The sequence below is a fragment of the Tursiops truncatus genome, chromosome X (assembly GCF_011762595.2).
Source record: "Tursiops truncatus isolate mTurTru1 chromosome X, mTurTru1.mat.Y, whole genome shotgun sequence".
Lineage (NCBI taxonomy): Eukaryota > Metazoa > Chordata > Mammalia > Artiodactyla > Delphinidae > Tursiops > Tursiops truncatus.
Genome location: NC_047055.1, coordinates 56,484,564 through 56,507,718, shown reverse-complemented (window position 1 = coordinate 56,507,718; position 23,155 = coordinate 56,484,564). Strand labels below are relative to the sequence as shown.

The window sequence follows — 23,155 nt, the reverse complement described above, 5'->3', positions numbered from 1 at the left end:
CAAGGGGCAGGTGTTGGGGGAAGGGCAAAATAGGTAATGGGGATTAAGAGGTACAAACTACAGGTTATAAAACAGATAGATCTTAGGGATGTAATGAACAACACAGGGAATAGAGCCAATATTTTATAATAACTTTGTATGGTGCATAATCTATAAAAGTATCGAATCATCAAGTGTATACCTGAAGCTAATATAACATTGTAAGTCAATTATATTTCAATTTTAAAAAAATAAATAGCCTAATTAAAAATGGGTCAAAGACCTGAACAGACACCTCATCAAATAAGATATACAGATGACAAATAATCATATGAAAATATACTCAACATCATATGCTATTAGGGAGTTTCAGATTAAAACAAATGAGATACCCCTGCACACCTATTGGAATGGCTAAAATCCAAAACTTCATCAACATTAATTGCTGGTATGGATTTGGAGCAAGAGGAGCTCTCATTCATTGCTGGTGGGAATGCAATATGGGACAGCCATATTGGAAAGCATTTGACAGTTTCTCACAAAGCTAAACTGAGTCTCCGTTGTTTATCAAATGAATTGAAAATTTATGTCCACACAAATATCTACATACCAATGTTTATAGCAACCCTATTCATAATTGCTAAAAGTTGGAAGCAAACCACAGTGTCCTTCAATAGCTGAATGAGTAAACAAACTGTGGTATATCCATGCCATGGAAGAATAGTTAGCAATAAAAACAAATGAGTTGTGATGCCTGGAAAAGACTAGTGCATATTTCTAAGAGAAACAAAGCCAGTCTGAAAAAAACAAATACTGTATGAGTCCACTTATATGGCATTCAGGAAAAGGCAAATCTATAGAGACATTAAAAGCCAAGTGTAAGAGGAGGGGTGAATAGATGGAGCAGAGGGGATTTTCAAGGCCAGTTAAACTAACTATTCTGTATTATACTGTAATGGTAGATACATGATACTGTGCATTTGTGAAAATCCTTAGAATTTGCAATGCAAAGAATGAACCCTATTGCACATTATGGACAGTAGTTAATAATAATGTATCAATATTGATTCATCCATTGTAGCAAGTGTACCTCACTAATCCATGATGTTACTTAGAGGGGAAACTGCTGGTGGAGGGGAAGTATATGGAAATTCTCTGTAAATTCTGCTCATTTTTTTTTTCTGTAAACCTAAAACTGCTCTAAAATTAAAGTCCATTGATGAAAAAGAGGAGGAGGACTTTTACCATACCCAAATAAATGTGTTAGAGTGGTAGATTCCAGAGAGAGGCATCAACAAAAGTGAAGGCTAAGGGAAGTTAAAATTGCAGAGAGCTACAACTAGTCCAGAGGGGCTAGAGTAGAGCATACACAGAGGGATATAGTGAGATATCAAAGCTAGAAAGGTATGTTCACATGAAACCAAAGAGCTTATATTTTATTCTAGAGACAGTGAGTAGCCACTGAAAGTCTAAAATTTGGAGTGGAAAGGCAAATTAAATGGCATAGGAAAACCAGGAAGACAGGTTACCTTCTAAGCATGGTGGGATTAGTGCCTGACTGTAGAATGCAATATATCACAGAGGAAAACATGACTTGGAAACCAAATGAATGTGATATTTTAGAGGGAAGATTAGAGTATTATTGAAGTTTGTAACCTTAATGGCTGGGAGGAGGTGGTGCCATGCACTTACATAAAAGTTATAGGAGTTGCCAGAATTCCAAGATGCATTAGAAAGAGTGCTTATAGTCGTCTGCCTGATGTCCTTGTGGTTGATAGGAAAGAAAAATTCATTTTGGTGATATTTAAAAAGAGTTTGTCTTCATTACCATTCTATTAAAAGTTGCTGTACATTTCTGACATGTGACTAAATGAGCCAGATTGCTGGAGTGTTGTATACTATTGATGGCTCTTAATGTTTCCAGCTTTGGGAAAAGGTTGACTTACATAATTCAGTATTTGCATATGCTTTGCATGTGCAGCTCAACTGGGGTCACTGTTAAACTTGCCTGTAATATAAATATTAGCTTAAATTCCAGGGTACTATAGTCAATTCATGGTTAGTTATTGTAGGTCATGATATGAAATTGTGACTTTTAAGCACTTCATGGTTATTTGAAATGTTTGATGAATTGTATTTTAAAACTGTCAATGAGCTGTTAAATTCTGTTTGTCGTTTGCATTTAGTTTGCATGTCAATTGGACTTTAAGTAGGCATATGACTTGATACTGCCAGATGGTATCTGAATGATGCTGGAAAATTTTGGAGAATGAGGAAAGATTATTATACTGCTAAGGGAAATGTAAACTGAACAAAAGTTTATTTGAGAGGTAAATGGAGGCACTGATGGCTACTTTTCATCTACGGTTTGATCAATTTTCTATTAAAATACTGAGTACATAAAGAAGAATTGGAAGTCTATAATTATCTTGGGTTTGTGGTAAATGAGAAGCTTATATAGAAATCTATGTATGTTATTGATGGTTGCTATTATATGGAGCATAAAGTGAAGGTTCTTAGGGGAAGATAAATAGTGATTAATTTATGTTATGGAATATCCTATCATTATAGCAAAGCTGTATGATGGTTAACGTATAAAATGCATATATATCTAAGTAATTTTGAAAGCTTAACTGAAAATAAACGAATTTAAAACGGGGTGCAGAAATCCATTTTGAATTCAGTGTTTACGTTGTGTTCAGGCTTTAAAGTAATAATCACAGGAAAAAGGTTTCACATCTGAAAAGTATGTTTTGATAGATTGCTCCTAAAAAGGATTCAGAGACTGAGTCATAAGTGAAGTGATGGGGAAAAGTTTAAAATACTTTATCAATATTCTTTGGGGATTTGGAGTCATAGGAAGTATAGAATATGTTTCCCTTCTGGGGTTCCATGCAAAATTTGTTTCTAGCTTTTTTATTATCTTTGTGTAATTCTGATAACAGTGCATTTTGTAGCTATCTTTATCAGAAATATTGGTGATGGTTGTATTCTTTATTTACAAGTTTCTTTAATAGAGATAACCACTTTAATGTATGAGACCTGTTATATCCGGAAGTTTGTTTTATTGTGCTCCTTTTGAAATTGTTTTGTTAATGACTTTAATTCAACCATTATTGTTGAACCCAGGAGATGGACTTCAAATCAATTCACAATGTTTCTTCCTTCTAGCCTCCTTTTTGTCCTAAAAATATGTGTGTAAAGTGTTTGTATTACTGTTACTGTTGTTTTGAGGAAAGATATTTAAGGGGCCTGTGAATATATTTCCTATAGATTCATCGTTGTACACTTGCTGTTGTGATATGGGAAGCAAGAAAAAATGAGGGGATGGCAAAGAGGAAAAAGAGATGTTATTAACAGTTGATAATTGTGTGCAAGACAAACACAAACATTGCCCATAGTAGAATGTTAATAGTCTGTAACAATTTAGGAAAATTTTAGGCAAGCATGTTTTAGAACATCTGTTAAAGATTGATAGTTTCTGGGCTCATGTCCAAAAGAAGGCAAGATCAAGATAATAGTTTAAAATACATTATAAAGTGCTATGGTTTACTTATTGTAGTCATGTTAACATCCGTAATGTTAGGCTAACTTTCCTTATCCTCTGCTCAAAGGTATTTCTTCACAAATCCCAACCTTATAAGGGGAAAGTAGACAACTATTTTAATTTGTTACTATTTTCGTGATGACATATCTGTGGCTACCACAAGTGTAATGTGGATAGTACTTGAAAGATATTAAGAAATTCAAAATATGTGAGAAATATTTCACATTGCATAAGAAAACAAATGGAATTCTTGACGCTACTCAAAGATATTGGTATTTGTTATTAAACTGGAAAACAGGCTGATATTTTGGTAGGGGAGTTATTCCTTACAGACAAAGGTTCCAAATTAGAGCTATACACATTCATTTTAGAGATTTATAACTAAAAGAGTAGGACATATTCCAAATCTTATTTTCTTCAATAATTCTGAAGCCTAGAGAATCTATATCTTATCATACCAGCGCCACTATTATGTCTCCTAAAGAAAGAGTTAAGCTAGAAACTATCTACACACCAGTACATTATAATGTTTAAAAAGAAAGTTACTTCTTTTTGTTAAACAAAGTGATGTTCAGCTGAAAGATTTTTGTTTGTTTTTATAAGTAAAAAAGTTTGAACCTTGAAACTATTTTGGGAGTGAGAGCATGAACAAGGAATATTGTTAAATAAAAGTCTGTGGATATAGGAATATTTTTAAATTATAAAACAATGTTAAATGTCATAAGTACTAGTAATTTCTCAAAGAGATACTAGGATATATTAAAAATTCATTTAAAAAAATTCAACAAGAGTGAAATATAGATTTTTTTTTACTATTTTATAGGATCAATTTTGATGTGATTTCCCTTTGTCCAAACAATGTAACTAATGTAATAATTTAACATGTGCTGTCTCTTTTAGGACTGGATCTGCCATTTATGATGATGCCTCATCCCCTGCTTCCAGTCAGCTTACCTCCTGCATCAGTTGCCATGGCAATGAATCAGATGAACCATCTCAATACTATTGCCAACATGGCTGCTGCAGCCCAGATTCACAGTCCACTCTCCAGAGCTGGGGCCTCAGTTATAAAGGTAAGAATCATGATTTAGAAGAGGACAAAGGTGTTAATTACATGTAAATGTTGATAAAATAATAGCAATACCACTAGATCTTCAGTAAAAACACACAGCTCATTGACTCAGTTGCCTAGCATAAAGTATTGATGAGTTTGATTTCTGACTAAGCCTGCTAAGGTGTTTTTTGTTTTTTATTTTTGTTATTGTTGTTGTTTGTTTTCATTAAATGACCACAGATATGACCTTTACTTCTAGCTTCCTGTCTTGCATTCATAAGAACAGTGTGTGGCAGGTGTGCCCAGCTAAGGACAGAGTAGAAGAATGTGCAAAATCTATTCCCATTGCTGGTGTGAGACAAAGTAACCACTGCATCTTTTTGGTGTTTGTGATGCGGTTGTGGAGTAGTATATACCATACAAGGCTTATAGTCAGAAAGACCTGAATTTCAATTCTTATTCTGCCAATTAATAGCTGAATGACCTTGGATATGACAATTAACCCTCCTGAACTTGTTTCCACAACTGTAAAATATAGGTGATAGTAATAATCTATACCACTTATTTCATTGGCTGTCTGGAGATAATATGAGTAAAATATAGTTTAAAACTGTGAAACATTAAATAAATACTTATGATAATTTATATCATTATCATCATATTCTAGAATAATTTTTTTCAAAATTTCAGGATAAATGGGTAATGAAACACAAATAATATTTTATAATCCTCCTTATGTCTCCTATTAGTTTGGCACATGGTCTCTCTGCCCTCCAAGTAACACGTGAACTAAGCTCTTTAATATATTTTTCCTTTTGTTGAGGAGATAATATAAGGGTATATAGGATCAAAAGAGTAGCTAATCCGGGCAACCTTTGATTTGTTCCTTTGTTCCTCCATTTATTCAACAAATATTATTCTCTTGATATTTACACATCACAGAGAGAGAAATATAGGATATGAATAGGACATAATTCCTGACTTCCAGGACTCACAAACTAAATTTAAGACAAACAACAAGTACCATTTAACTTACATAAGACTGTGATGGATAGCATAGAGAATAACCAAGTATTACCAGAATTTAGAGGAGGGAGAGATCAAACCTAGATTGAAGAAAGAGGGAGCAGGAATCACAAATGGCATTACAGTTGATGGATTTGAGCTGGGCCTTGAAATATTGATATGATTGTAATAGATGTACATGGGAGTAAAAGAAGTGAAGGCAGAAGAAATGTGAGATTCTAGACATTTTTGTTCCATTTTAAATTAGCTTCCAGTTTGTGGGACTTCTAAAACAATGAAGAATGGATAAAGAAGATGTGGCACATATATACAATGGAATATTACTCGGCCATAAAAAGAAATGAAATTGAGTTATTTGTAGTGAGGTGGATGGACCTAGAGTCTGTCATACAGACAGAAGTAAGTCAGAAAGAGAAAAATAAATACCGTATGCTAACACATATATATGGAACCTAAGAAAAAAAAATGTCATGAAGAATCTAGGGGTAAGACAGGAATAAAGACACAGACCTACTAGAGAATGGACTTGAGGATATGGGGAGGGGGAAGGGTAAGCTGTGACAAAGTGAGAGAGTCACATGGACATATATACACTACCAAACATAGAATAGATAGCTGGTGGGAAGCAGCTGCATAGCACAGGGAGATCAACAAGGTGCTTTGTGACCACCTAAAGGGGTGGGATAAGGAGGGTGGGAGGGAGGGAGACACAAGAGGGAAGAGATATGGGAACATATGTATATGTATAACTGATTCACTTTGTTGTAAAGCGGAAACTAGCACACCATTGTAAAGCAATTATACTCCAATAAAGATGTAAAAAAAAAAAGAGAAAATTTAAAACATAACTTTGTAGGAAAGGAAAACTGATAAATTTTTATTAAGCTCCATATGTATTTCCATGGCCAAGAGGCATTGTACTTCCTGTAAAGATTGTGATCCTCAGTGAACTAGTCTACCCCAGCTAATCAGAGATCTGTTTGAATACTTGATCAGAACGTAAACCAGGAATCTGAGTTGTCTTTGAGACAAAAAATCACCCATGAACATTATTTAAATGATGGAGTAGGGGCTTCCCTGGTGGCGCAGTGGTTGAGAGTCCACCCGCTGATGCAGGGGACACGGGTTCGTGCCCCAGTCCAGGAAGATCCCACATGACGTGGAGTGGCTGGGCCCTTGAGCCATGGCCGCTAAGCCTGCGCGTCCGGAGCCTGTGCTCCGCAACGGGAGAGGCAACAACAGTGAGAGGCCCGCGTACTGCAAAAAAAAAAAAAAAAAAAAAAGATGGAATAAGTTTCCTATGATTTTGAAACTGGATGGCTACTATATAAATGTGACCCCACACAAAACAGGGAAACTCGATTATGAAAAAAACCATGATTTACAGTAATGGAATTGTCATGCTTACTTTGAAATGATGAAAAAATACACTCAATAGAGGCATGATTATGGCTCTTCAGAAGTACCTTTGTTTACTTTCTTAATGACCATTACTCAGAATGAATCAGCTACATTTTGATTGAATGTTTGGGACTTTTGATAGCTTTGTGATGAATTTGGATCAAAGAGGCACTTGGGGACGGAGTTCATGACTAGTATTTGGCTATTGGTGGAGATAACGATTGAAATGGAAAGGATAATTATCTTTTCCTTTAATAATCCAAATATTGTTAATGTATAAAAGCAATATAGCTATATTTTTGTTTATTGCTGATTTGTCTATTTCATATGCAACCTATTTTAAGAGGAAGTCAGAACCTTCACAAACACAATTGGATGCTGTTTTGTAAAAGTTGCCATGGATCACATGGTTATTTAAGTCCTGCAATTATGCAGAAACCATTTTACACTGAAGAAAATTACATCTACTTTCATATAGTTATTTTGACTAAAGTCAGTTGAAAACAAAATATTTATTTTGCATTCCTTTTGATAAATTTCTCTGCAAATCTATTGAAATAGATTTCCATCAGAGGATGAGAAGGAAATAAAAAAATTTTTTACAGAGTTGATTTCAGTGAATATGTAGTGAGAAGTTTTTAATATAATTGCCAAGTTTTTCTTGTTTATTTTTGAAAAGATGCTATTGTATGATAGTAACATTATTAGTTTTAAAATAATAATTCACAGGAACTAGCATAACAAAAATAATTGAATTAATTGACAAATTAGGTGTTCATATGTTAAAACCTCACCCCTTCTTTTAAGAACTGTTATCAATATGATACTATGTGGTACCCAATTCTATGGACAGAAATTTCACACCTCTGTTGATCTATATTTCAACAGAAATTTGTTTTCAATGTGCTTCTTGGTGAAGCACGTTTTCAAAGTTCAATCTATTAAAATATCACATGCAGTGGGCAAACCTATGAATTGAGAGTTTATCATGTACTACTACTTGTCACATACAGGAACTATTAAAAAAACACATTTTCTCTATTACATTTACAGATTATTTTTATCCTGGTAGTTTGTCATAAAAAAACAGGTATTTAAATTTGTATTACTCATTGTAATTACTCACAAAATATTTGCATTGAAGTCATCAGATCTTTTATATTATATTTACCATTTAGAGGTAAACTGTCCTTCCAAAATTTGAATGATCAGAAAACTTAACATTTAACATTTAGAAATAAATGACATAATTATGGAATTTGATTTTTTCTGACAAATCCACTATGAATTAAGGAAAGCCACAACAGCTTGCTTCACAAAACGCTCTTTGCTGTGTATTACATTGTCTGAGCTTAGGCGGTCAGCTATAACAAAATACCATAAACTAGATGGCTTAAACAAGAGAAATTTCTCACAGTTCTAGAGGCTGGGAAATCCAAGACCAAAGTGCCTATGATTATGTTCCTGGTGAGAGTGCTCTTTCTGGTTTGCAGACAGTCATCTTCTTGCTGTGTCCTCACAAGGTGAAGAGAGAGAGAGGAAGCTAGCTCTACAATGCCTCTTCTTATAAGGGCACTAATCCCAACATGAAGTTTCCCCCCTTATGACCTATTACCTCCCAGAAGCCCCATCTCTAAATACCACCACATACATTTAGGATTAGAGTTTCAACCCATGAATTTTGGGGAGACAAGCTTTCAGTCCATAGCATAGACAATCTAATGTGATTATAGAGTCATCTAGGAAAGCAAGTGATTTAACACACAGCTGCAGGAAAAAAAATATATATCAGAAACTTGATATACAGAGTAAGAGATTATAACACATTACAAAAAAGTTCAAAATATGTGTTTAGTTGTATTAAAATTTACAAATATTCACAAAAAGATCTACCAAACTTATTGATGTGTTTAAATGTTTTCATATCATATCCTGTTTTCATATCATTTTTTTAAATCTCTGGAATTTAAAAAGTGCTGTGATATTGTTTCCAGAATCCTTCTAAACACCTGCTAGTCTCCTTTAGTGTAGTTTGTGTTAAGCTGATGCCTGTGTGTTGTCACTGATGCTCATGAGACTGTAATCACAATTTCCTTCGGAAGCTGGACTTGCAGTATGTGCTTTGAATATATGAGAAATAGAGAATATCAAGTTAGTGAATGACTTGCTCCATAAACCATATTTAATTTCCAACACTTAGCATTTCTTTTTTTATATTTCACATATTTTGACATTTTTATTTTTAAAGGGTTTTATTTTATTCTTTTTCAAAATATGTTCCCATTTGGTTATTAGAGAATATTGAGCAAAGTTCCCTGTGCTATATAGTAGGTAGCTGGTTAACTATTTTAAATATAACAGTATGTACATGTGTGTCCCAAACTCCCAGTCTATCCCTCACCCCCACCCCATGCTTCCCTGTGACAACCATAAGTTCTTTCTCTAAGACTGTGAGTCTGTTTCTGTTTTGTGTATAAGTTCAGTTGTATCATTTTTTTTAGATTCCGCATATAAGTGATATCATATGATATTTGTCTTCCTCTGTCTGACATACTTCACTTAGTATGATAATCTCCAAGTCCATCCATGTTGCTGCAAATGGCATTATTTCATTCATTTTATGGCTGAGTAATATTCCATTGTATATATGTACCTCATCTTCTTTATCCATTCATCTGTTGATGAACATTTAGGTTGCTTCCATGTCTCGGCTATTGTAAACAGTGCTGCAATGAACATTGTGATGCATGTATACTTTCGAACCAAGGTTTTCTCCAGATATATACATAAGAGTGGGATTGCTGGATCATATGGTAGTTCTATTTTTAGTTTTTTAAGGAAACTCCACACTGTTCTCCATAGTGGCTGTACCAATTTTCATTCCCATCAACAGTGGAAGAGAATTCCCTTTTCTCTACACCCTGTCCAACATTTATTGTTTGTAAATTTTTGCTGATGGCCATTCTGACTGGTGTCAGTTGATATCTTATTGTAGTTTTGATTTACATTTCTCTAATAATTGGTGATGTTAAACATCTTTTCATGTGCCTCTTGGCCATCTGTATGTCTTCTTTGGAGAAATGTCTATTTAGGTCTTCTGCCCATTTGTTGATTGGGTTGTTTGTTTTTATAGTATTGAGCCACATGAGCTCTTTGTAAATTTTGGAAACTAATCCTTTGTTGGTTGCATCATTTGCAAATATTTTCTCTCATTCTGTGGTTGTCTTTTTGTTTTGTTTATGTTTTCCTTTGCTGTGCAAAAGCTATTGACTTTAATTAGGTTTGTTTATTTTTTGTTTTTATTTTCATTACTGTGGGGGATGGATTGAAAAAGATATTGCTGTGATTTATGTCAGAGATTGTTCTGCCTATGTTTCCCTCTAAGAGTTTTACAGTCTCACATTTAGGTCTTTAAACCATTTTGAGTTTATTTTTGTGTGTGGTGTTAAAGAGTGTTCTAATTTCATTTTTTTACATGTAGCTGTCCAGTTCTCCCAGCACTATTTATTGAAGAGACTGTTTTTCCTCCATTGTATAGTCTTGCCTCCTTTGTCATAGATTAATTGATGATAGGTGCATGGGTTCATTTCTGGGCTTTCTATGCTGTTCCATTGATCTATATTTCTGTTTTTGTGCCAGTACCATACTCTTTTGATGACTATAGCTTTGTAGTATAGTCTGAGGTCAGGGAGCCTGATTCCTCCACCTCCGTTTTTCTTTCTCAAGATTGCTTTGGTTATTTGGAGTCTTTTGTGTCTCTATATGAATTTCAAGATTTTTTGTTCCAGTTCTGTGAAAAATGCCATTGGTAATTTGATAGGGATTGCATTGAATCTGTAGATTGCCTTGGGTAGTATAGTCATTTTCCCAATATTCATTCTTCCAATCCAAGAACATGGTATATTTTTCCATCTGTTTATGTTGTCTTCGATTTCTTTCATCAGCATCTTATAGTTTTCCAATACAGGTCTTTCTTCTCCTTAGGTAGGTTTATTCCTATGTATTTTATTCTTTTTGATGTGATGGTATATGGGGCTGTTTCTTTAATTTCTCTTTCTGATCTTTTGTTGTTAGTGTATAGAAATGGAACAGATTTCTGTGTATTCATTTTGTATCCTTCCAGTTTACTGAATCCATTGATGAGGTCTAGTAGTTTTCTGGTAGCATTTATAAGATTTTCTATGTATAGTATCAAATGTATAGTATCATGTCATCTGCAAACAGTGACAGTTTTGCTTCTTCTTTTCCAATTTGGATTCCTTTTATTTCGTTTTCTTCTCTGTTTGCCATGGCTAGGACTTCCAGAACTATGTTGAATAAAAGTGGCAAGAGCAGACATCCTTGTCTTGTTGCTGAACTTAGAAGAAATGCTTTCAGCTTTTCACTGTTGAGTATGATGTTAGCTGAAGGTTTGTCACATATAGCCTTTATTATATTGAAGTTTGTTCTTTCTTTGCTCACTTTCTGGAGAGTTTTTATCATAAATGGGTGTTGAAAGCACTTAGCATTTCTGATTAAAGTGCCTGGGAGGACATATTTTAATATTCCTGTGCTTCACTTTTTCTTTCTGCAAACTAGATCTCTCACATTCTTTACACTTCATTTCTATGTTTCAATTTCTTCTGATTGAATCTGCATCAGAAAACTGGTTAGGCTAATCTATAAGTCATGTTAACTCCTAATCATAATTCAGGTTAGCCAATTTGGTATATGTTAGCAAGTATATTGTTAGCTATTTGAATCAGAAGAAGCCACTGATATCTGGTTTAAAGCCATCCATAATTTTTATTCTCCATTGATTGAGTCCCTATTATGCATCAGGTGGTTTTTAAGGTTTATAACCTAATGGGAAGAGACAAATAATAAACAGAATTCTTTATTAAAAATTTAAACAGATAAAATGAACTAATATGTACTATTTTGAAAACATGCTTTTGCTGATTTTGTTTTATACTCCATGAGACCAGGATTCCTGTCATAAGAAAAATGGAAACTACGTATAATGATTTAAGTTTTCTTACTTTCTCTGTGCTTAAAAGTTTATTTGTGGATGATTGTCAGTGTGTCATGTTTGTCCTTAATTTTTCAGGTTCTTTAAAAGGACCAATGTAGAATGCATACAACTGTGATTGCATATTTGCATAATATGTGTTTTAATAATGTGACAGTGTACTTGAGTTCATTTGAATGCTCATAAACTCAAATGAATGCAACACTTAGTGTACTTATTCATAATCTTGTTATTTGTCTAGTGTGATAATGTTGAACATTAGAATGAAATAAAAAACCTTCAAATGCCTATAATAGACTTAAAAGTTCAGTGTTTTAGAGTTTTTATTTGGTCCAGCATCCAGTGGTGTGTCTGTAAAGCAGCTCTTCATAAACAAAACAAAATAAAAAAGAAAACCTCTGATTTATAACATTTGCCAATTTCTATGGTGTAAATATTCCCACAATGGCTGATTTCAAGTTAACAACAGCTTAACACTTGGCTCACAGAATTACTGTATATTTAACAATTATCTCTAGTTTGAGCAAGACAACACTCTCCTTTGAAAGCATTACATGAAATATGAAATGTTTATCAAATCAAACTTTCTATGCCAATATTCTCCCATATCCATTAAGCAAATCAAACAAAATCTTTTCAAAGAAGTTTACCTATTATCTTTTATTTCTTCAGAAAGGCATAACATGTGAGTCAAAGTTTGAGAAATCTCTATAAAATGAATGAATAATTAGTTTCTTTGACAATTGATATTATACCAGCTTAACATAGAATAAAGTCAAATTGGAAAGAGCATAATTTCATTTGTGCCTTTTTCTTCTACCACTGTGTAAATATTTCTACCCTAGTGTGAAAAAAGTTAGGTGATTAGAGGTGTTGACTCCTGCAAATATCCTTAGATAGTGAAAGTTAACGCAAGGTAGGCTAGACCTGGCTTTGTCTTTTTCATTTCCTTTTCACAGGTAGGAGAGAAAACCATAGCTTTTTAGAGCTCTGAGAAGTGATGTGACTTTTAGAAACTTAGAATCTACAGAAAATATATATTTGCTTATGGTTTAATAAATTTCCCCACCTCCATGGTGGTAAACAGTTAACAAAGTATCTTAGGCAGATGCATAGCACATACCTACTATAGCAACACTATTCAATATAGTAGCCACTAGCCACATGTGGCTATTTCAATTTAAATTAATTAAATAAAATGAAAACTTCAGTTCCTCGGTTTCAACTAGCCACATTTCAACTTCTCAATAGTCACATGGTTCTTGACTACTATATTAGATAGCACAGGTAAGGAACATTTGCGTCACTGAAGAAAATTTTATTGGACAGCACTGTTCTAGAGCATTAGAGAGGATGGTTGGAAAGTTCAGAATCCCTAGTAATCTTTGGCAAAAAAGGATAATGCAGATTGAAAAAATCAGCAAGTGGATTGCAATTAGCCTTGAATTTGCCAGAAATGATAGCTATTGCTGAATATTGTCTTACTCCATTATTACTGTCATCTTTTTCTATTAGGAAACAGAGAGCAAGAACACAGAATTCACTGATTTAGCAAAGGTCTAATATGTGTAAAGGATCATGTTACATTGCTTTATCAAAAACACAAAATGAAACAGGCAGATACCCCATCCCCCAAATAATTTATAGAATTATATACTGTTTCTGGCTAGAGCCATCATAGTTTGTCAGCTAAGTAAGATGCATTGAGAAGATTTCACTGGAGGCAGTATGGCATGATGAGTAAGAGCACAAGCTCTGAAGTCAGATTGTCTGACTGTATTTGAATCCTGGTTTCAAAATTTCTTTTTATATGACTTTAGGAAAATGAATTAACCTGCTTGTATCTCAGTTTGCCTTATTTCCCAATGAAATGGGGATAATAATTGTACCTACTTCACAGTGTTAACAAAAGACTTCAATGAGACAAACTTGTTAACACACTTAGAGCACTGTCTGACATCTAGTAAATACTCAGTATATATATTACCTAATATTATTTTCTTTTATTATGTTTTATACTTGTTTTCTTTTATTATGTTTTCTATACTCACATAGAAATAGTAATAAGTAGAAACCAAAATCATGGCAAAGAGCTACCCTGAGAAAGAAGTAGCTTTCCCTATATACATTTGTCTGTGCAACTTCTTATCAGTACCAGGACCAAGGGTTCCCCACCATTAGATGCATATACAGGTATTGGACCCGCCCTCTAGAGAGCATCTGTTCATGTGCAATGGCTGTTTAGATCTCAGTGCCACAAAAGAAAAGTTAGGAATCTGATGGGAACTGGAGAGAGGTGCCCATTCTGATATCAAAATTGATCTAATTTGTATTTTATTTTAACTTATCTTTAAATGTGTATATGTGGATTATTTAGTCTTTAGTCTGAACTATGAGAATCTACACACCATATGAAGACACCCATAGGCCTTTCTTTCATCCTCAATGGGTATATTAGTCACTCAATAAATGTTTGTTGCATGAATGAATGAAAACTAATGATTCATCGGATATTAAACTTTGAGGAGTGTTTTCAACATAAATGATCATTAGTGATACAGACGTTAATTCCCAAGCTGGAAAAGACATTATAAGTTGCAAACAAATCTTTTTTTGGTTTTGGTTTTGTGGTTGTTGTTTGCTTCTGTTTTTTGGCCAGAAACTAGTTTGGGAATATTGTTATGCCAGGCACATAGTCTTTAGGTCTGGCTCAGATCCCTTTACTGTTGGCTCAGATATTATCATTTGTAGCTAATAACTAATATAACTATAACATGAATTGAAAATTGCATTATGATCATTAGGCTTTCAAAGTTTTCATCCTTCAGTTATATTACTCAATGTGACAAAATCCTGAGAGCAGAATAGGTAAAATACCTGACTGATATGAAAATATATTTTCCTACATTTAAATATTTTATAGTACAGTTTTTCTGTATTTGTGGGAAACTTTGTCATATCAGTGTGCCATAGTTTTCTCTGATAACAAATTTAAGAAATTTAAGTAGGAAGCTGTTATTTAGCTGTTTACCAGTATCATCTGATTAGCTGTGTTTTTTGTTTAGCTGAGCAGCTGGCAATTAATGAATTGATTGGAAATTGTCACAAGGCAATGGCATTAGCACGTGAACATCTGGTATTAAAATTAGTCAACACAGAGAGGGTTTTTTGTGATAATTCAAATTCACTGAAAAAATCACTAGTTGAATTTTATTCTAAGTGCTCTGTGGAAAGACAAAGCTATTACTGTTTTTAGAACGTGAGATGAAGATGCATTGAGTGAGAATTAAGGTGAGTGTGTGTGTGTGTGTGTGTGTGTGTGTGTGTTTGGATGGGTGGCAGAGGCCCAAGCCTACAACATAATTTGCAAGCCATACATATTCCCACTGAACTATCCATTCTCCCACTCGAGGTCATTTATATGCTATGAACAGATATTATGGCTGATTCTCTTCAGCTGTCAGCCTCTTCCAGAACAAGTTTCAAATTGAAGAGGTGGAAGGGTCCTTTGTCCAAATATTACATAGGTCACAGTTAGGGCATGCTTATGATTTTGGACTTTCTCATGGTTACATGTTCCAGTTGTACCCCCCTCATCTGTCTGTTTTTTTCTAAATTCATGAAAACCCTGCCATATCCATCTGTGTTAACTTAAATACATTTGTATATTGTTGATTGTGGAACACATACTAATTCTTAAACTGATTCATAAAAATTCATAAAGTATCATGCATCCAATAGTATTCAAAGATAATAAATCTGAGCATCAAATTCTTCCTCAGGACTAATGGTAACCCAAGTTAGCAACAACAATGAACAAACTTCTTATTTTCTTGTTCCTGATTTTATTATTTAAGTCTGTCAAATTAAAATCTGTTCTGTTTCTGCATAACTCTGGTGACAGTACAGAAGGAACACATCAATTAAATATGAAATATCAAGACAAATGCATGAATAAAATATCTAGCATTCAGATAAACTTCCAAAAGCCACTCCTAAGCAACGAAATGCCATTAAATCCTTTAGAACTCATTAATAGATTAACATTTGGAAGAGTAATTGCAGTGAGAGTTGAATTCCAATTAAATAAAAATACAAATTGTATGTTACATAACCCCACTGAATGCTTGAGAAGAATCAGTATCATAAAACATCAGAGGTACAATTTAACATTGAGATAGGTGTTTTTAAAAGGCAACTACGCACATGAACACATACATATAAACACGTTTAATATGCATGTATTAGTACTTCACAAGTTCTACGTATATTATACTTCCAAAGATGTAAAGAAATACATTGAGATGAAATAAAGGATCTCCATGAAAATGGGCAGAATTGATACCTTAGTGCCAACAAACTAAAGTCTTTACCAAACTGACTGTGTTAAACCTTGTATAAAACTGATTATTCTCAGCTTTGACCCTGTTTTTTATTAAGGTTCAAATGTACTTTCAAATGATTTAATATGATGAACATCTCCTTTGAACATATGTATCCCCAAAAAAGGGAAACAGTGTGATAGAAGAGGGAATAATAGGTACTAATTAAAAATGTTTTCTATAATGACTCTTTCTTCTTAGGCACAAGCCTTGAACTATGTATGTATATGCTAGAATTTGAGTTATTATTGCAGATAATTTTACTAATTTCAGGGGAAAGTGGGGATTGATTGGGTAAGTATGTATCAGTTTTGGAAATCTCCCTCCTTTGCTACTTTGACTGAATATGGAGAAAACTTCTGCAGTGTTTCAGAAGAGCTACAGCTGTTTTTGATGGGGCACAAATGAAATACATGAAGAGTAACAGTGTTGTAAAACTCATAAATGCCAAATAAAATTATGTCATCAATGAGTAAAATGGAGTTATAGATTTGCAATTTTCCTTTTTAAATGCCCTTATTGATTTGTTGCAAATACTGTTAACCCTGTATTTGGCAAATGGTGAAGACATTATCACTTGTGTTCTCATTTGTAATAAAACAGATTAACTTGCTGTGAAAATTTAACGAGACTGAGACACAACAGTAGCCACCTAATGAACCAAAACACATTGCAGTTAAGTAGCTAAATAGATGCATACTGATTACAGGGCTGAAAAATGGATCTGCTTACTTGCAAAGTAGAAATTGTTTATAGAACTATTCATTATTTTAGGCAAAATTAAACATTCCCAGTTTCCTACAGATTTTTCTTCTTTTTTGAGGTACACAGGCCTCTCACTGTTGTGGCCTCTCCCGTTGCGGAGCACAGGCTCCGGACGCACAGGCTCAGCAGCCATGCTCACAGGCCCAGCCGCTCCGCGGCATGTGGGATCTTCCCGTACGGGGGCACGAACCCGTGTCCCCTGCATCGGCAGGTGGTCCCCTGCATCGGCAGGTGGACTCTCAACCACTGTGCCACCAGGGAAGCCACAGATTACTTTTTTAAACCCACCTAATTCTTAATCAGTATGAGGCACTGGATTCATCTAATGTTGTTTACATGGTGAAAAAAGTCTGTGAAAAAAGTCGGTGAAAAAAGTCTGACCTCTTAGGAAACAATAACAATGTATTGAACCTTGATCGAATTTGGAAAGTGCAGGCTACAAAATATTAAAGCAGAAATATGACTTTATGCAAAATGCTACTGTAGCTCTAAGTCATGTTTTCAAAGTTAATTTATTTTTCCACCTAATGTAATGTTCAAAATGTCAAAGAAAGTGTTTAAGAGTAATTATTTGAGTTCATATTATTTGTTCATATGAAAATTTTAAACATTTTGGAGTATTCCTCTTTATAGCATTGTATTTTTTCTCATTATTTATAGTACTTTCTATTTGTGTAGATGTTCTTCCAATTTTTAAAAAATTCAGTATGAGCTTTCATTTTATAAGCAGGGTGAGCAAGATCAAGTATCACTGTCACTTGAATTCTCTTGCTTTTCCAAACCATCAACTTTATGAATCACTCCCAAATTTTCCATTTTTATTATGGCAGCATATATTGCTGTGTATTATTCCTGTTTGCCACTACACAGTGATTTTGTTTGTTCAGTTCTATTTTTGCTCAGTAACTGCTGTACTTTGTCTCTATCCATTCACTTACAGGTCCATTAGAGATAAACATAGCTATTAAATTACATATTTTTCAGCAAATATCCAATGTTAGAATTCAAAGACTGAATGGGCATAGTTTAGCATAGAATCATTGAAACTACACAACAGTGAAAAGCAAAAAATAATTTTGACCTCATATATGAAATTCCTTTCGTAAGGGTGTGTGTGTGTATGTACACGTGCTATTTAGGGATTATATTTTTAATCACTACACTTCAGGTTGAATTTCACAGCTGATGAACTACTAGTCTTTTCAAAAAGTAAAACAATGTGGTATAAAGTCTATATATAATTTGCTGCCCAATCTCCATACCTTCCCTCCAAAATACAAATATAATTATTTGGAAAAAAATGATTCTTTTCTTCTGCTTTGCTTATATTGTCTTTTGATCTTGCCCTGTGTACATAGTATTGCAACTGTATACTTAACTGTATACTAAATATAAATGAAATATATATTTCTCTGTCTTAAAACATTGTTTTTGAAGCATGACAAAAGTCATAGAGCCTTTAAGGTGTAGTATATATTTACAATTATTGGTATTTAATAACTATATCATATTGTAGCTAATATACACAAAGTCTGCTGTTCATTTCATTAAAATTATCAAATGTTAGCTAAATGCTAAATAATAATATATAAAACAACATTAAAAATGAACATACTACATTGATGACTGTATTAGTTCTTTATTGTTTCTGTAACAAATTATGACAAATTAAGTAGCTTAAAACAATGCAAATTTATTATATTATAGTTCTGTAGGTCAGATGTCTGACATGGCTATCATTGAGCTAAAATCAAGCTGCTGGAAAGAGTGCATTTCTTTCTGTAAGCTCCCAATAAAGAATCGATTTCCTTGCCTTTTCCAGCTTATCTCTCTGACCATTCTTCCATAATCATATCTTCCTCTGACTTTCCTTTCTGCCCCAAGATAATCCAGTGTAATAGCTCTATCTCAAGGTTCTCAGTCACATCTGAAAAGTCCATTTTGCCATGTAAGATAACATATTCACAGGCTCTAGCTCTTAGGATATGGACTAAACATCTTTGGCAGGGCAGAGAGGCACTATACTCTCTGCCACAATGATAGACATTGCAAAATGCTAATTTCCACTAATGAAATAATAACCTTTAACTCTCATAATATTAATTTTGCATTAAGCAGTTTTCCTTTAAGGAGTTTATCTGTTTTGGACCTCTTGTGCAAAATCATTGTGAAAATGTATAAGCACATATTTGACAAACTAATTTTTAATGTTATGATTAGAATACTGAGGTTGTAATTACACATAATTAGACAGAACATTTAATTTAAGAAATTTATTATGGATTAATTAAATATTTTATAGAATAAACATTCTCTGTCCCAGCATATATATCACTGAGTCACATTTATTGCATATATGGATAAACACTACAATGTGTTTTTTTTTTTACATCTTTATTGGAGTATAATTGCTCCACAATGGTGTGACAGTTTCTGCTTTACAACAAAGTGAATCAGCTATACATATACATATGCCCCCACATCTCTTCCCTCTTGCGTCTCCCTCCCTCCCACCCTCCCCATCCCACCCCCCAGGTGGTCACAAAGCACCAAGCCCATCTCCCTGTGCTATGCGGCTGCTTCCAACTACCTATCTATTTTACGTTTGGTAGTGTATATACGTCCATGTCACTCTCTCACTTAGTCACAGCTTACCCTTCCCCCTCCCCATATCCTCAAGTCCATTCTCTAGTAGATCTGTTGTTTATCCCTGTCTTACCCCTAGGTTCTTCATGACATTTTTTTCTTAAATTCCATATATATGTGTTAGCATACGGTATTTGTTTTTCTCTTTCTGACTTACTTCACACTCTGTATGACAAACTCTAGGTCCATCCACCTCATTATAAATAGCTCAATTTCATTTCTTTTTATGGCTGAGTAATATTCCATTGTATATATGTGCCACATCTTCTTTATCCATTCATCTGATCATGGACACTTAGGTTGTTTCCATCTCCAAGTTATTGTAAATAGAGCTGCAATGAACATTTTGGTACATGATTCTTTTTGAATTATGGTTTTCTCAGGTTATACGCCCAGTAGTGGGATTGATGGGTCATATGGTAGTTCTATTTGTAGTGTTTTAAGGAACCTCCATACTGTTCTCCATAGTGGCTGTACCAATTCACATTCCCACCAGCAGTGCAAGAGTGTTCCCTTTTCTCCACACCCTCTCCAGCATTTATTGTTTCTAGATTTTTGCACAGCAAAGGAAACCATAAACAAGACTAAAAGACAACCCTCAGAATGGGAGAAAATATTTGCAAATGAAGCAACTCACAAAGGATTAGTCTCCAAAATTTATAAGCAGCTCATGCAGCTCAATAACAAAAAACCAAACAACCCAATCCAAAAATGGGTAGAAGACCTAAATAGACATTTCTCCAAAGAAGATATACAGACTGCCAACAAACACATGAAAGAGTGCTCAACATCATTAATCATTAGAGAAATGCAAATCAAAACTACAATGAGATATCATCTCACACCAGTCAGAATGGCCATCATCAAAAAATCTACAATGTGTTTTTTTAATTGATCAAATTAACTAAATGATTTTCAGATTTATTCATCAGTTTGTGATGCATAAGCACAGTGAATAACTTCAGAGTTTTTAGCAATATTAATTATCACAAAAGTCCTGAGAACCATAACCATTACTGTTGAGATATATAAAAGAAATGTTATTTTTATTCAAATTCATAGTTTAAAACTATAAAAATCTAAACAATACTAATGAACTGATATTGATAGGTCTTAGTGTTAGTTTCAAAAACCCATCGTTGTGTCCTGTGACTATCAAACTATTTTGTTTGCAAAATTCAACATGAATTCCTAAGGTCTGATAGATCACAAGTATATTATTGCCATAAGTTTTGTCAGTGCAGAAAGACACAACATGTACCAGGCACCACTATTTGTAAGTTTTATTCCAGAGTTCCAGGTGTTTACCTTTGGGGGATCTTTTTACTCAGACAGTAAGCTCACCCTCCAGGTTATGGCCTGAACATTATATCAATGTAGAAGCTTACAATAACAAATTTTCACTAACAATAGTCACTTTACTTCGTAATCCTTGACGTATTTCCTAGGAAAGGAAATGGAAACTAACCTTTCTTATACTCTACCATGTATCTGGCATAGCACTGAGACTTTTCATCTTTTTCTCTTATTTAACCCTCACAATATCCCATTAATTTCCCAAGAACAAAAAAATATGGTTTTGTCTGAAGATATGTGTTTAAGACCAAGTATTATGGATGTATGCGCTTTCAGGATGAAAGGTCAACATTTCAAATGTTATGGACTCCACCAACGTGAAAAACTTTGTGCAAGATCACATTTCCTTTTGTGTTTCCTTTTGTGTAAGGAACGGATCCCAGAGAGTCCTTCTCCTGCTCCTTCTCTGGAAGAGAGTCATCGCCCTGGGAGCCAGACCTCCTCCCACCCCAGCAGCAGCGTGTCCAGTTCTCCCTCTCAGATGGATCACCATTCAGAGAGAATGGGTGAGTATCTCACCTGAAGCAAGGAACTGAAAGATAATCTTTCAGGAAATTCTTCATTAGGCAATAGAGAGGGGAGAAAAACCTAGGGGAATTGATGCTTTTTGAAAAGTGGTGATTCTTTATTATAGAAGCAATATGAACAACAAAAAAGGTGTTAGAAGTTTGTTCTCTGGAAGGGGCTTCATTTACTGTATCACTGGATCTCATGGGAACAATTTGATGGGATTTTTGTAGAGTATATGTTAATTCAATATGCTGGTACTTGGCAGCTAGTGTGATACAAATCACTTGCTATATTCACAGCACCCTTTGAATAATGGAAGATAAGATATCCTTTGGACAGTTGATCATGTAAGAGTGATTAAAAAGTGAATCAATATATGATTTGCAATAATCTCAACAATTCAGATCACAAATTTTAACATGATTTTTCCTACGTTTCTTTTTTATTGTTTCAGAAGTCTTACACCACAGACACTATTCCAGAAATATTATAATGTTATTGTCAGTGATCTGGCATATTGGAGACTTGAATCTAGACACAGTCTGGCACTAACTAGCTATGAGATCTTGGGTATGTCACTTAACCACAATGAGTATCTTTACCTAACATATGGATATAATTACTGCTCTGCCTATTGCACTGGAGTTTTATGAGGTCAAATGAAATAATATGTGGAAAAAAACACTTCAGAAATTTAAAGTGCTAAGGAAATGTGAAGGATAAGCACTATTTTTCTCTGTGTGGCTTTACCTTGATTACTTATCATCTCCTGCTGTTTGATCCTACTCAGGTATACAGACATTACCCAGTGCATTCAGCTATAACAAATTCTCATTTGGTATATAATAAGTATGAACAAAGTGAGCTAGGTAAAATCTTCATTAATCTTCTGTACCTACACAATCCAATTTCCTAAGTACCCATTTCCTTTAGGGAAAATAATATCTTCTCTTCTTTTAGTCTTTCTATTGGGACATTTTTAATGTAAACTCTAAATTTTTACACTTCATAAGAGTGATTGCTTCAAGACTCTCCAAAATAATGTTTTTATGGGGGAGGAAAGGAATTTGAGGGATTAGGGAAGGTGTTAGGTTCTGGATTTGTGGTGGGGAAGGACAAAGATGATTTCTCTCTTGTGGAAATTCATCCAAGTCTCACTTAGCTTGTCAATATTATATATTCTTTGTAACTATTTAGCTTCATAGTGATCCCAGTGGGTCTCAAATCTGGCTCCCCATTATAATCGCCTATGGAGTATTTACAAATCTGGATGCCCAGGCCACACGCTCAGGGTCTCATTTACCTCGTCTGGAATAGAGCCTAGAAGGAGTGTTCTGTTTTGCTTTTCAATATCTTCTCAGGACATTCTAATGTGCAGCCAGAATTAACCAATGAATTAGAACTTGTAGCTATTGGCCATAAGGGAGTAAATTTAATTCCTGGAAGAGGTGACAGAGGTTTTCTAGCTTTACTCTGTT

At 34.1% G+C, this 23,155-nt stretch overlaps 1 protein-coding gene across 5 annotated transcripts in view; it reads left to right on the top strand.

Moving 5' to 3' along the window:
* Positions 1-23,155, top strand: part of DACH2 (dachshund family transcription factor 2) — a 640,153-nt gene that overhangs the window by 483,416 nt on the left and 133,582 nt on the right. For all 5 annotated transcript variants that reach the window (XM_073799555.1, XM_073799556.1, XM_073799557.1 and 2 more), the window contains exons 6-7: positions 4,427-4,599; positions 21,538-21,673. In XM_073799555.1, the coding sequence (XP_073655656.1) occupies positions 4,427-4,599; positions 21,538-21,673 (309 nt within the window). The remainder of the gene's footprint in view (positions 1-4,426; positions 4,600-21,537; positions 21,674-23,155) is intronic.